This window comes from Leucoraja erinacea, chromosome 21 (genome assembly GCF_028641065.1).
Source record: "Leucoraja erinacea ecotype New England chromosome 21, Leri_hhj_1, whole genome shotgun sequence".
In the NCBI taxonomy this organism is placed as follows: domain Eukaryota; kingdom Metazoa; phylum Chordata; class Chondrichthyes; order Rajiformes; family Rajidae; genus Leucoraja; species Leucoraja erinaceus.
The window spans coordinates 32,855,966-32,871,259 of record NC_073397.1 but is presented as its reverse complement, the minus strand read 5'-3'; the positions used below and the strand labels follow the sequence as shown (position 1 = coordinate 32,871,259).

The window sequence follows — 15,294 nt, the reverse complement described above, 5'->3', positions numbered from 1 at the left end:
TCGCTGTTTCTGTTTCAGGGAGGTTTTCTTCTGGTTGAATGCTAGTAGTAGGCTGGATATCTCCACCACACTGATTTCCTTGTCCTGTCTTCTCCCCATAACCTCTTACAGCCACACTAATCAAGATTTGATTATATTTATGCATACTTGCTATATTAGATTACTGAAGAAATCCTAAACTGAAATAGTTCTCAACTACAAATGGAAACAGCAAGTATCTTTTAATTTGTCACATACATCTGCAATTATACTCGCATTGTAAAGAACGATAGTACAAATAATTAAGATTCAGTAATGAAGCAAAATAGGTGTAAAACCTCACTGATTTATTAACAGATTGGAATAGGATAATCAGTTGTATTATACAGAGAATGACATAGAAAACTTTACATGGTTATTTCATATTATATATTTAATCTGTTCTTCCAAAATATTTATACATCCACAGTGGCAAGGAATGCTCTTAAATTATGTTTTCTTAAATGCACTTCACAGTACTATATCTCATTCATAAAATCTATGAATAATTAACTTTCACTTTTCTTCATAATGTTATCGAAATTAAACATGTAAACATTCAGCATATAAACTGCCCAGTTACTACATTGAAATGGAGCTATGATTGGATAAATTAGATCAGTTTAATTTTCACAATTCAGTTTGATTGTCTAATTTGTCATGGGTGTAGTCTTCGTTAAGTAAATTTCTGGTGCAAAAAGAAAATACATTATTATTTTATTTGTTATCAAAGGTACGAGAAAATAAATGGAATCTTGTTTGAACAGCAGTTGCAAATGGGAGATAAATACAGCAACATTTAATTAACAATGGGAGAACAAAGATTTATTCTACAACAGAGTAAGGAGTCAGCTAGCTATTTTTCCCTGCCCAATAGGTGAATTCCAAGAAAATAACCTGAGATTTGTCTTCCCTGATGAAAAGACATCATTAGCTTGGTACTAAGTCAAGGTTCGATTTTCATGAACATGTTCAGAGCTGAAGGATCTATAGTGACTGATGGCAAAGAAAGATATAGTCGCTGAGAATCACTGTCCAGCGATCACAGTGGAAGTCTATGAACATTGAATGACACCCTCTCTCACCTTCCACCATTGAAAGTTACACATGAAGACTGACTAACGTGACCTGGTACCACGAATGTCTTTGAGGGCACCACGGAGCAGTAATTGCAATGCATTTAAAATACCAATACCACTCGGATACAAAATTGTATTGTGTAGGGAGGAACTGAAGATGCAGGTTTAAACCGAAGACGGATACAAAAAGCTAGAGTAACTCAGAGGGTCAGGGAGGATCTCTGGAGAAAAGGAATTAGGTGACATTTCGGGTCAGAAGAAGGGTCTCGTCCCAAAACGTCACACCCAGTGATGCTGGTTTTCCCCCAGTGATGCTGCCAGGTCCGCTGAGTTACTCCAGCTTTTTGTGTCAGTCTACAAAATTGCATGGCCTGACAAGATCCAAGGGAGCCATGGCAATAATTAGAGCAAGTTAAAACAGTGGGCCTTTAAGCTGACTGCCATTCATTAATCACTTTTAACAAACTTTCCGTTGCATAGAAAATTCAGATACAAACTCAAAACATAAGTAGCAAGTACACTGAGCCAGTGTATTGGGTGCCATAACAGCAGAAAGATAAGTCATCGCCTGTCCATAAAATAGTAAAATTAGTTATTTTAAATCAACCAGAGATTCTCCAATGAGTTTGTTTCTATGAGTTAAGGTAGCGTGGTACACTTGCAGAAGTTACACTGCATCTCCAACAGCATCAACAGTCGCCTCGAAGCTGCCACATTAAATGAAGCTATTGGCAGTGCCTCAAGATGGAGAGAATGCTACATCTCAGTGTGATCACTGGGATACATCACAAACTGCTATTGCTGGCAAACAACTTCTCACATGTGATGATCAAAAAGGGTTGGTGCAACAAATCAGTACACATTGTTGACGCCAGGCTGCATGAATATAAAGCATTTTCTCCATGAAAGCAACAGTTCACACTGAAAGCAGCAATGCTATTGATGTTGCTAAATTACAAATAATGTGATCTGGAGCAGACCGAGGAAGAACAGTAACTCAAATATGGCACAAACCACGAAGCTGTATTTGACAAGTGAGCAGCAGAGAACATAAAACAAGGCTTGCAGACTTATGCTGAAAATTAGTGGGAAGAAACTGCCGGTGCTGGTTTACACCGAAGATCGACACAAAATGCTGGAGTAACTCAGCAGGTCAGGCAGCATCTGTGGAGAAAAGGACAGGTGACTTTTTGGGTCAGGACAGGTGTTTCTTTTCTCCAGAGATGCCGACTGATGCGCTGAGTTACTCCAACATTTTGTGTCTAACGATGCTGGAAATTACCTGTGTTAAATATCTGTGAACATAGAACATTTATGCCAATAAATAACCTTCCATTGAACTCCCTTATGCATCAGCGTGGTCAAGAATTTTCCACACCAATTATATTTAGAATTAACTAATAAACTCTGGTCAACAAATGTATTTAAATAGATTTGCTATTATTCCCTCTTTAGATTTACAAATGAAAATAAAAAACCCAATAAATTATTCAAAGAAACATAATTAAACATATCAATATCCTCACCACCAAAGCACACTCTAGCCCAAATGTTGGAATCAGAAGGAAACAAATACCAAGATTACCGCTAATTAAAAATATGACACCTTTCACTGAATATTGTTGAACAACGTAAACTACCAAGTTTGACCCCAAATACAACGTTCTGTTTATTCTTGCTTTGTTTTGAATAGTCTCAAAGCACTATTTTGAAAAAAAGGTACAGAGAAGAATTGATATCGTAGCTCCCACCAATTTCCACACATCTGCCAAATTAAATATTTGGTCAAGGCATGAAAATAGTTATTTTGTGTCCATGTAAATTAACACATTATTGCAGTCTGCGTGACAGCGAGATTGTGACTTTATTACCTCACATTGTTTAATCTTTGGTGATGTCTTCATCCCTTGACAAAACACACATTGTCAATAGCAGTCAAACACACATATCAATAAATACTATCCTCTCTCTCCATCATCAATCTCACTGCATGGAATTTATATACATATGCAGAGTAAATGCACGTTGGAAATTTTAGCACAAGGTCTCAAAGCTAGTTGAGAACTGCTCTGACTTGGGATAAATGAATGACTCCGTCCAAATCAGTCTCCTACTTGGTCATCACTGCCAAGGTATTGCTAATGCAACAAAGCAGGTAGAAAAACACCTCAACATGATGTCCAGCACAGAACCAGCCAGAAAGAATGAGTAGAATCCAAATTAAGTCTTCCCAATGTTAGCAGAGTTTCTTCTCAACTGGAGGTTGGTTGCCTTAAGGGCCCGTCCCACTTACGCGACATGTCGACACGTGACGCCTGTATAGTCGTGAGTGGTCGCCCAAAGAGTCGTACCTTTTTCTGGTCGCCGCTGGATTTTCAACATGTTGAAAATTTTCGGAGACCTGCTGTGACTATGACGGGTGCCGGCAAGTCGCCGAAAAAAAATTGCGCAAGTCGGACAAGCCTTTAACATGTAGCTCCATTAACATCACTTGCCAAAGTCAAACAACCCAATAGCACATATGCAGAGTAAATGCACGCTGGAAATTTTAGCACAAGGTCTCAAAGCTAGTTGAGAACTGCTCTGACTTGGGACCATGCAGGTCAAACTACAAACTGGGCATGTGGAATTGTTTTCCAGCATGAATTAAATCATTTTTTTTAGAACAAAGACAGCTGAGAAAATTTTGAATTTTGTCCCAGGTCACCTAAAGTTAAACACGCCAATAGTCTCGAAAAGTCAAGTCAAACTAAATCATCCAAATGATCCCATAAATTGCCCCTCCACCTACAAAGAAATATATTAAGTGTACTTTAATTAATTGTGCAAGTTAACTAAACAACATAATGATCCTTTCAATTATCTCGTTAATTATCTCACCACATTAAACCACCATGTTTTTTTTGATGCCTTGAGCAACGACATTTGAACATTTGCCACCCAGAGTCTCAACAGCAAGACACGCCCCATTGTTACCTTTGACCAATCGCCTGTGCGGGGCTTTGCAGTGCATCACTTCACCACAGCCATTATCGCTACATTTCTTGTCAACTTTGGAAGCAAGATGCTATTTTACCCGTGTTCAATCATTCATCAAGCCGTGATGGCATCAATATCAGGTTTATGAGTCTTGTGCCCCCACTCGCCCCACATTTTATCCCATGCATAATCCACAAACAGAGTTGTCGCAAAATGTAGGATTTGCTTTTCCACGATTTAGTGCCTGTACTGCTGGTGGAATCAATACAGCATTTGGCGGTACATGGTATACTGGTCGCCGACTAGGAGCAAACCCACAGCAAACCTACCAGATTTGCTAAATGCTGCAAATTAATATTGGCTGCCCAAGATCTGAACTCGAACCTTAGACGGTATTAGCATCCTATTGACAGCCATGTTAAAGTAGTTCTCTGTTCCACGTTTGTGGATTTTAAGATAATCATTCATCCGAGTAAATCCAAATATACATGCATGACATGAAGCCCAAGAGGGTTAAAGCAAATCAACCAAAAAAGATGCCACAAATAGTGCGATTGAGCAAAATTCTGCCTATGATTAAGTATCATGTTACTTAATCCCAAATGGCTCATTAATATTTTTTGTGCAAAGTTAGGTATTAAACCCTATCCATTAAATAAACTAGCGGGCAGCAGTGCCTAAACGTAACGTGACTGATTTTAATTCATATAAAAAGCTCATTCTCCTCAACAGAAAGATGCATTTTTAAACACCATATTTCAAATCATTCTGGTGAAACTGAGTTGTTACCAAATCTGCAGATTGACCATTAAGATACATTTATCTGATGAATGATGTGCCCTTGAGGATTCAGCTAAATTATAATTCTAGAGCGAGACATTTATTTTTCTGGCCATTCACCATAATTGAGGTTTGATCATGTTAAGAGGACATCAAGGTAATTGATCTATTTAATTATATTTTTGTATAACCTGTATATTTTACTTTAAAAGAAAGTTTTGCTTGCTCTAAACTAGCTTTGAAATTCAGCTTCATTGGGTTTTTTTGTGTTCGGTGTGTTTCTAATTGTGCTCAGAGACACGAGGAACAGCAGATGCTGAAAACCTGAGCAAAACACAAAGTGCTGAATTAACTCGGCAGGTCAGGCAGCATCTCTGGAGGTCGTGGGCAGGTGACCTTTCAGATTCTGAAGAAGAGCCCCAGACCCAAAACGTCACAAGTCCATGTCCTCCAGAGATGTTGCCTGATCTGCTGAGTTACTCCAGTACTTTGTAATTTACTCTAATTGTGCTCGTCTTATTGTCTAGGATAATTGCGATTATAATTTGGAAGAAAAACTGAGTATGCAAACACCATTGCAATTACACAAGGAACAAAAATCAAAGCCTTCAGATTCTTCTCATCCACCCAACACAAAATTGAATTGCTTTCGCTGAAACGCAAGTATTGATGCAAAAACCTGATAACTTTTTTTCCTGATCTGATGGATCACCGAAACTTTTAGCTTTTATCAATTACCATAATTCCCACAATAAGTAATTCATACCAATGTGTCAAGCATTATTTCACAACTGCAATTGAAAAACATACTCACGTTACCCATTTAAAAGCATTGACAGTGTGACAAGTCAACTTACGAATGTCATGACTGCAGTTTACACTGTACAGTTTGCTGACTATACATTCAACTTTAATATTTATTGTTTAAGACTGTAGTGTTTCAGAATATATAACAATTCAATCCCTGAAATGGTTTTGCTGGGTATTTTTCAGATATTAAATACACGAGGAAGGAAAATGCTGACATTCCTTCAAGACAACAAAAATAAAAACTCAAACTTTAGATTACATGGTGAGTCAGGATAACTGCCTCATAAAATACCCTCTAAAATACAGGATAAACACCGTTAATTTGAGAATCCTCTTAAATAAAGCTTGAAATTCACTCCAAGTTGAACCATATTCTTTAGCTACCAGGATTACCTCCCATTGACAGGGGAGGGGGGGGAAGGGGAATCGGAAATGCATTCCCACTCCGTTATGCAGCAGCTTCTTTTGGTTGCTCCTCCTGATGGCAGATTCGGAATACCACGCCAATGCGCAGAAAGAACTTGCGTAGAACCACCCGCAGTTCAGGGATCAGGTCAAACTGCACAATTTCACACAGAAAAGGGTAGTATGCAGACGCGTGGATCTTAAACTGCAACAGGAACAAAATCAAATTAGCACTGGAATTAGTTTAGAGATACAGCGCATAAAACAGGTCCTTCGTCCCATCGAGTCCGCACCTGCCGGCGATCCTTGCCCATGAACACTACCCTACACATACTAGGGACAATTTACATTTATACCAAGCCAATTATTAACCTACAAACCTGTACGTCTTTGTGGTGTGGGAGGAAACCGAAGATCTCAAAGAAAATCCACGCGGTCACGGGGAGAATAGACAATAGGCAATAGGTGCAGGAGTAGGCCATTCGGCCCTTCGAGCCTTCACCGCCATTCAATGTGATCACGGCTGATCATCCCCAATCATTACCCCGTTGCTGCCTTCTCCCCATATCCCCTGACTCTGCCATCTTTAAGAGCCACATCTCGCTCTCTTGAAAGTATGAGCCCTATCTAGCTCTCTCTTGAACGTACAGACTACACCTGTAGTCGGGATCAAACTCGATTCTCCAGCATTGTAAGGACACAACTCTACCGCTGTGCTACCGCGTTGCCTTATTGTAAATGAAACTGTCAGTACTTGTTCCTCATATCTCACTCTTACTGTCTTAAATATTACACAGTTGTCACTGGTTGTAAAGTTCATCTGCATCATACTTTTTACTCTATTTTTATTTCTGCTGCCAATTTTAATAATGTTGCTGAAGGGCAGAATAATGCAATGCGTCACAGGTCAAACAATTTGACGGTGCTCAATATTCCATCTATAAAGAGCTAGGCAGGCGAACAGGGCGTTAATACCCATACAGGGAGTCCTGCTACAACATGCACTTTCATTACGCAAAGTGGGTACAACGTGACTGCTACATCTATTACCACTATTTGTATTGTGTGAATTTAATTGGTCACAAGGGGTTTTCGATTAGTAACTGGAGAATCACTTAAAAGGTACTTTGTAAAAAAAAAAAATTGAATATTAACCCTTTTCTACTTTTGTTTCAAAAACTGACAGAATATTGTCTGGAAACCAGTACATTTTCCTATCATAGAAGTGACAGCCGAAGGAGATAATTTGGGTCATCTCATCTGCTTTCTCTTCAAATGAAACAAGCTTAATGTCTTTACTCTGAACCGTTTTATTGCTGTATGCATGTTTTATAAATACATGAAGTTCTTCAACAAAGCATGTTGAAGCCCCTGTGCGGCAGCCACTGGGATACATTTTATACCAACAGACCAACTATGTTCGGTGTTGGTCTGCAAACCTCCAACTCTTAGATCAGAAATATCTGTTCTTTGTTACTTGTCAAAACTACGATTTTCTGGGAGACCAATAGGCAAGGTTTCACTTCATATTATATCCGATGAATATCTGAAAAGATATTTCCCTACCTTTTCATCACTAGTTTTCAGGGTCTTTGTGAGGAAGAGCAGCAATAAGTTTGTCCAAGCTTCACGATGACTTTCAGATGTCAAGGTTATGAAATAAGCTAGCGCTTCACAACAAACACTGTGGAGGAAGACAAACAGTTTCCATGAATAACGAGGTTTAAAACCGACAGCCGCACGATAAAATGTAGAAACAAGGAACTGCAGATGCTGGTTTATACCACAGATAGACACAAAGTGCTGGAGTAACTCAGCAGATCAGGTAGCATCTCTGGAGAAAAAGGATGGGTGATGTCTCGGGTTGAGACCTTTCTTCAGAAGTCTGAAGACCCGAAATGCCACCCATCCTTTTTCACCAGAAAAGCTGCCTGGCCCGCCTGAATTACTCCAGCACTTTGTATCTATCTTTAACCACATGATAAATTTTGATTACTTAATGTAATATTTCACCATTCCAGTTTAATGACAAACCTAGATTTAATCCTACATCGCTACAATAAATGGGTAGAAAACAAATCATACATTGACTTTTAATCTTTAAATGACATTTTCTTCCACTAATCAGATTGGAGCTGGTTCATTTTGATCTTGTATAATAGATTAAGTCTTACGCAATCACAGAGGTAAACCAGTGGTAATTTTGCCATTGTTAACTATCAGTAGCGCAGCAGTGGATTTGTTGCATTACAGCGCCAGAGACCCAGGTTCGATCCTGACTACGAGTGCTGTCTGTACTGAGTTTGTACGGTCTCCCTGTGAGATTTCTCTGGGTGCTCCGCTTTCCTCCCACATTACAAAGCCGTACAGATTTGTAGGTTAATTGTCTTGGGTAGGTGGTACAAAGAAAATTGTCCCTAGTGTGCAGGATAGTGCTTGTGGATGGGGATCATTGGTCGGCGTGGACTCGGTGGGCTGAATGTCCTGTTTCCACGTTGTATCTCTTAAACAAGGGTAGATCAGAAGGTAGTTAATCTAGTTAATCTGTGGAACTCATTGCCACAGAGGCCAAGTCAGTGGATATTTTTAAGGCAGAGACAAGGGTTATGGGGAGAAGGCAGGAAAATGGGATTAGGAGGCAGAGATCAGCCATGATTGAATGGCAGAGTAGAATCGATGGGCCGAATGGTCTAATTCTACTCCAAGAACTTGTGAACGTAAACTAAATGATCCTGTATAGAAATGGCACATCACCTCCCCATTTCTAAAAAGGTACCACCAGTAGGCGGCAGTATCCATCTGCAACAGGGCTTTAAGAGCACGATGCTACAAGCTCCAAGCAAGTGGTTCGTCTGCCTTCATCCACAAGTCTCCTCCACCCTGATTTTCATATTGTGCAAGTGTATTGCAGTGGATACCACATCACTATTCTGCTGGAAGATACTAGAATAGTAATGACAGGCAGCATCTCTGGAGAACATGGATAGGTAAAGATTTAGGTCAGGACCCTTCTTCAGACTGTTACATATAGCTGAGATAGACACAAAATGCTGGAGTAACTCAGTGGGACAGGCAGCATCTCTGGAGAGAAGGAATGGGTGACGTTTCGTGTCGAGACCCGAAGAAGGGGATCCTTCTCTCCAGAGGTGCCGCCTGTCTTGCTGAGAAACTCCAGCATTTTGTGTCTTATCTTTGGTGTAAACCAGCATCTGCAGATCCTTGGTAGACGCAAAATGCTGGAGTAACTCAGCGGGTGAGGCATCATCTCTGGAGAGAAGGAATGGGCAACGTTTCGGGTCTTCGACCCGAAACGTTGTCCATTCCTTCTCTCCAGAGACGCTGCCTCACCCGCTGAGTTACTCCAGCATTTTGCGTCTACCTTCGATTTAAACCAGCATCTGCAGTTGTTTCTTACGCATCTGCAGATCCTTCCCACACATGGTACATAGAGCTCCCAATCTACTCATAAATATATTAAACACTAAACATTGCCAGTTATAGAACAGAATTTTAAGCATTGTTTTAAGTCACTAGTCTTACTATTGGTCCACTTCCATGACAAATATATCATAGAGTTACCAAAAATACACTGTAACTAAATTCTCATACTTCAGCAGTCGTTTCTGTATAGTATCCCAAGAATCCCGTCGATTTTCATCTGTGTACATGCAGAACAGTATGCGAAGGCAGCACGCAAGACTGCTGGTTTCCTGCTTCAAAAGATTAGGTTTGGATTTCCCTTTAAATCCTAGAGTGTAAAACAGAAGAGAATCCTTAATGGTCATGTTATTAAGAATCAGTCATTTAGAGGCGAGTCTGTTCTGCTCTTTAGCATATCAATTTCCACAACCATCAGCAAGAGGTTTTACTAATTTGCTTTGAGTTGACTTTTAGTCGTTTAAGGGCCTGTCCCACTTGGCCGCCATTTGCACGTCACGCAGATGGCGCGCGAAGATTTTGTACATCACAAAATCCTACGATGCCGCGCGTCACTGCCTATGTCATCGCGCACCATGCATGCGTAATGCGCGCATCACGTGCGTCTCACGTCGTGACGCGCAAATGATGTTGCGTAATTTACGCGCAAATGACGGCCAAGTGGGACAGGCCCTTTAGACTTTAGAGATATAGCACAGAAACGGCCCTTTGGCCCACCCAGTCCCTGCCGACCTGCGATCACCACACACTAGGGACAATTAACAATTTGCATACGCCACTTAATCCACAAACGCACACATCTTTGGAGTGTGGGAGGGAACCGGAGCACCCGGAGAAAACCTATGCCGCCACGCAGAGAACGTACAGGGTCTGTACAAACTCCATACCCATAGTCAGGATCAAACCTAGGTCTCTGGTGCTGTAAGGCAGCATTGCCCCAGTTATGCGTGAAATTCTTCTTAAAAAATAATTTCCCCTGGAAGTTGCCTCCTGTTGGGTGCTTGGAAGGTGCTGCCAGGGGTGGTAGTGGCGGAGGCAGATGCCATAATGGTGCTTTGGAGGCTTTTGAATAGATACATGGATATGCAGGGAATGGAGGGACCTGGATCACATGCTGGCAGAGGTGGTTTGTTGAACCCGACATATTTTTGACATAGACCTTTGAGACGAAGGGCCTGTTACTCTGCTGTATCGTTCTACGTTTCAATAGTAAATTAACTGTGAAAGTCAACGTGGTAAACGTTTGGACATTTTAGATGCATAATTAATATGAGAGATGCATGCATCTGCATGCAAGGGGATAAAAGACCTTGTTTAAGGAGAGCTAATGCTGTTAGACCTTTGATAAACAACCTCGGGTTTTGTTCAATGCAAGTTGATGTTGGTGCCTGTAAGTTGGTGTCATATAGTTGATGTCTTTATAGTCAGAGAGATAGAGCAGAGAGGCTCTACAATCCACCTGGACTCTGCTGATCATCAACACCAGTTTACACTAATTCTACACTATTTACACACTTTTATTCCCAAGTATACAGGAATAAGGATATGGAATTTTATTATATAAATGCAAGTATGATAATAGACAATCGACAATGGACAATAGGTGCAGGAGTAGGCCCTTCGGCCCTTCGAGCCAGCACAGCCATTCAATGTGATCATGGCTGATCATCTCCAATCAGTACCCCGTTCCTGCCTTCTCCCCATATCCGCTATCTTTAAGAGCCCTATCTAGCTCTCTCTTGAAAGTATCCAGAGAAACGGCCTCCACCGCCATCTGAGGCAGAGAATTCCACACTCACCACTCTCTGTGAGAAAAAGTGTTTATTCGTCTCCGTTCTAAATGGCTTACCCCTTATTCTTAAATTGTGGCCCCTGGTTCTGGACTCCCCCAACATCAGGAACATTTTTCCTGCCTCTAGCGTGTCCAAACCCTTAATAATCTTAGGTACATAAAAATGCTGGAGAAACTCAGCGGGTGCAGCAGCATCTATGGAGCGAAGGAAATAGGCGACGTTTCGGGCCGAAACCCTTCTTCAGACTGATGGGGGGTGGGGGGGGGGAGAAGGAAGGAAAAAGGGAGGAGGAGGAGCCCGAGGGCGGGGGGGGGGGGGGGGGATGGGAGGAGACAGATCGACGGTTAAGGAAGGGGAGGAGACAGCAAGGGCTAGCAAAATTGGGAGAATTCAATGTTCATGCCAACCGGAAGCAAGCAACCCAGGCAGAATATGAGGTGCTGTTCCTCCAATTTCCGGTGTTGCTCACTCTGGCAATGGAGGAGACCCAGGACAGAGAGTCCTGGTCTTATTTGTTTCAATAAGATCCCCTCTTATCCTTCTAAACTCCGGAGTGTACAATACGATATGACAGAACTGTAATTATTCCAGGAGGGAAATTGATCTGCCAACAGTCATAAAACACAAAATACATGAGGGGGGGGGGGGAGAAATTAATTCAACAAATACAAATTAAAATTGCGAAATTTCAGATTTTTACCTGCTCTCCAAAGCATTGTCCTTTGTTCATTATTTGAGTTAAAAGATTTTGCAAATGAATGTGACTCCAGCAGACAATCCAAAAGCTTGAATATCTGTTGAGAGGTCATGTATCGGTACATTCCTCGGTTTTCGGTATCAATATGAATCTCAGGAATGATCGAATCCTTCTGCTTAAAAGAACAATTTTGTTTAGTGACAACCTTGCAGTTCTTTCAGCCCATGCATGAAAATAAAATATGTTTATATCATTTTAGTCGGGCCAACAGAACATGCAAACATTGATGTATGCTTTGCCCTCTATTGAATCACTATTAGAATGCATGATATTATTTTAAATTGCCCTTGTTCCGAGTTGGGAAATATCATTGACTATTTTGTCCAACACCAAGAAGGCCTGCCACTGTCTCCAATTCCTCAGAAGACAAAGAAACTCAACATGTCTCCAATGACTCCTGTCAATTTCAACAGACGCACTATAGAAAGCATTAGGATGCCTCCCAACAGCCAATATAAGCAAGGATCGCTCACACCCCAGTAATTCTCTCTTGTTCCCTCTCCCATTGGGCAGAAAGCATGTAGCACCAGATTGAAGAACAACTTCATCCCCACTGTTATTAGACTCCTGAATATAATGCGCATTTGCCAAGGACGAATTCATGATATTCCAATCTACCTTTCGGGCACATGAACTTTTTTCTTATCAGTACTTTTACTGTGATTGTAACACTATATTCTGTGCTCTGTGCTAGAGCAGCGGTGGACTTGCTGCCTTACGGCACCAGAGACCCAGGTTCAATCCTGATCTCGGGTGCTGCAGGGAGCTTGCACGTCCTCCATGTGACTGTGTGGGATTCCTCCGGGTGCTCCGGTTTCCACCATTGTTTCGACCACAAGTCCCCTCGTATCAATGGGCTGCACATGGTGCAGCGGTAGGGTTGCTGCCTTACAGTGCCAGAGACCTGGGTATGGGTGATGCCTGTACGAAGTTTGTACGTTCTCACTGTGGCCAAGTGGGTTTCCTCCGGGTGCTCCGGTTTCCTCCCACATTCCAAAGATATGCAGGTTTGTAAGTTAATGGCTTCTGTAAATTGCCCTTGTATTTAACATAGAATTTGTGTGAACGGGTGATCGTTGGTCGTCGCAGACTCGATGGACCAAAGGGTCCGTTTCCACACCTTGTGTCTAAACTAAACCAATATAGCAATAAGTGGCAATTGCAACAAGCAAGTATTTTTTATTATTTTACCTGAACTGCTGCCAATGTTTCAGCATCTTCCTTTTTGCTAGTTGCAGGAAAGAATACGATGTTGTCTATTGTTTGAATTAATTCGAGCTGCACAACGCATTTGATGAGGAGGGTGGCAAAGAGCTTCTGATCCGATACTTCCAGGAAATCAAAGAAAATGTTAAATCAAAGAAAGAACATAATGCATTCAATTTCAGATCTGGCATTAAATTGTGCTAATTTTTAAAATTGATTTTTTTTGCTTTCCATTTCCCATGGTATCCATTTCAAGATATTCATTAATTACAAATAGAGAATAGGTGCAGGAGTAGGCCATTCGGCCCTTCGAGCCAGCACTGATCATCCACAATCAGTAGCCCATTCTCCCTATATCCCTTGATTCCGCTATCTTTAAGAGCTCTATCTAACTCACTCTTGAAAGCATCCAGAGAATCGGCCTCCACTGCCTTCTGGGGCCGATTACGCTAGAGGCAGGAAACATGCTCCCAATGTTGGGGGGAGTCCAGAACCTGGGGCCATTGTTTAAGAATAAGTGGTAAGCCATTTAGAACGGAGATGAGGAAAAACTTTTTCACACAGAGAGTTGTGAGTGTGTGGAATTCTCTGCCTCAGAGGGTGGTTCATATCACTGGGGTGTAAACCACCCAAGCAAAATATGAGGTGCTATTCCTCCAATTTGTGCTGGGCACCTGAAGTCACTTTTAACTTTTGACAAGATTCAGACTGAAGTCTACATTCCAATGAAGACTGAAGATGAGTTTAAATATCATTTTTTTAAGTTGTGAGTGCTGTGGGGAATGTTGTCACTTGAAGCTTAATCAGACACAGCAAGAAGGGCTGAATTGCCTACTCCTGCACCTATTGTCTATGAAGAAGGATTTTAAGATTCCATTTTGAGAAGCTATCAGCTTGCAAACTTACAGTACCATAACTGATACAACCGCAATACTTACTCGCATTCTGCTTATATTTCCAAATCTCATCACTGGTTGTAGATACTTGGCTAAATTGACTTTGACCTTTCTCTGAAGCATTTCGCTCCGTGCTGCAGATAGATTGTCTGTCAGCTTCCAGATCCTATAAAAAACATTCGACATTACATCAGATTACAACCCACAACCAATGAGCTTTAAATATCTTCTAAATTTATACAACCATTTTAAATTACACTCACTGAACCCTTCTCTGAAGTATCTTCCTCTCTGCCTGCAGGCCGCCATGTTAATAGGCTGTAAACAGCAGAACATATTTGTCAGTCTATTTGGGTAGATTATGGCATCACTTAATGTTTAAGAGAGAACGATGTGTTAACATTATTACTCAAAAGTTGCACGTCCAATGTTCAGAGAATAAATTACAAAAACTTGTTTAGTTTAGTTTAAGATTAGAAAACAAACTCACGCATGGGGAATCGTTGTCCTGAAGATATTTAGCATGCAGTCGCATGTTTTATCCCACACCAAGGGACTGAATTTTTGACCATTTAGTATCACAATATTTTCCAAACAATTTGTCCCTGATCGGGCCAGCTGTTCATTATCTGCATGAAAGAATGGAACCAAGAAGAAAATTATTCAAAGTCCAGATCGACTAGCTGCTTTTCATTTTTATTTCACATCAGATGGAAGCAGAAACCTCCACGTGGCACATCCTGGGCAATACTGAAGACAGAAACTGTACCACAGTGACTGACTGAAGTAGCCAATTCTGCACCCACCGACCGTCAACCGTCACTGACCAACCGGAAAGACGTGATATAGAAGATGGCTGGACACGAGGAAGGAGATCGAAGCATACATTTAGCAAATGGATTCATTCTCACCAAACAAACTAAATTTGTTCAGCATGATCTATGTAATACAGGGCAGCAGTGGCACAGCTGGTAGAGCCGTTGCCTCAGTGTCAGAGACTGCTGTCTGTCTGGAGTTTGCACCTTCTCCGTGCGTGGGTTTCCTCCAGGTGCTCCGGTTTCCTCACATGTCCCAAAGCCGTGTGGGTTTGTAGGTTAATTGGCCCTCTGTAAATTGCCTCTCGTGTGTGGGGA

The 15,294-nt window shown here is 41.3% G+C and overlaps 1 protein-coding gene across 2 annotated transcripts in view; it reads right to left on the bottom strand.

The window, feature by feature from the left end:
• Positions 1–305: 305 nt before the first annotated feature.
• LOC129707489 (brefeldin A-inhibited guanine nucleotide-exchange protein 2-like) overlaps positions 306–15,294 on the bottom strand; it is a 63,715-nt gene continuing 48,726 nt past the window's right edge. Inside the window, exons 32-39 of one of the 2 annotated variants that reach the window (XM_055652548.1) lie at positions 14,652–14,790; positions 14,425–14,479; positions 14,204–14,327; positions 13,251–13,387; positions 12,003–12,174; positions 9,681–9,819; positions 7,638–7,755; positions 306–6,276 (exon numbers count right to left, since the gene is read on the bottom strand). In XM_055652548.1, coding sequence (XP_055508523.1) covers positions 6,115–6,276; positions 7,638–7,755; positions 9,681–9,819; positions 12,003–12,174; positions 13,251–13,387; positions 14,204–14,327; positions 14,425–14,479; positions 14,652–14,790 — 1,046 coding nt within the window. In that variant the 3' untranslated portion in view covers positions 306–6,114. The remainder of the gene's footprint in view (positions 6,277–7,637; positions 7,756–9,680; positions 9,820–12,002; positions 12,175–13,250; positions 13,388–14,203; positions 14,328–14,424; positions 14,480–14,651; positions 14,791–15,294) is intronic. The other variant, XM_055652549.1, reaches the window with a different exon arrangement.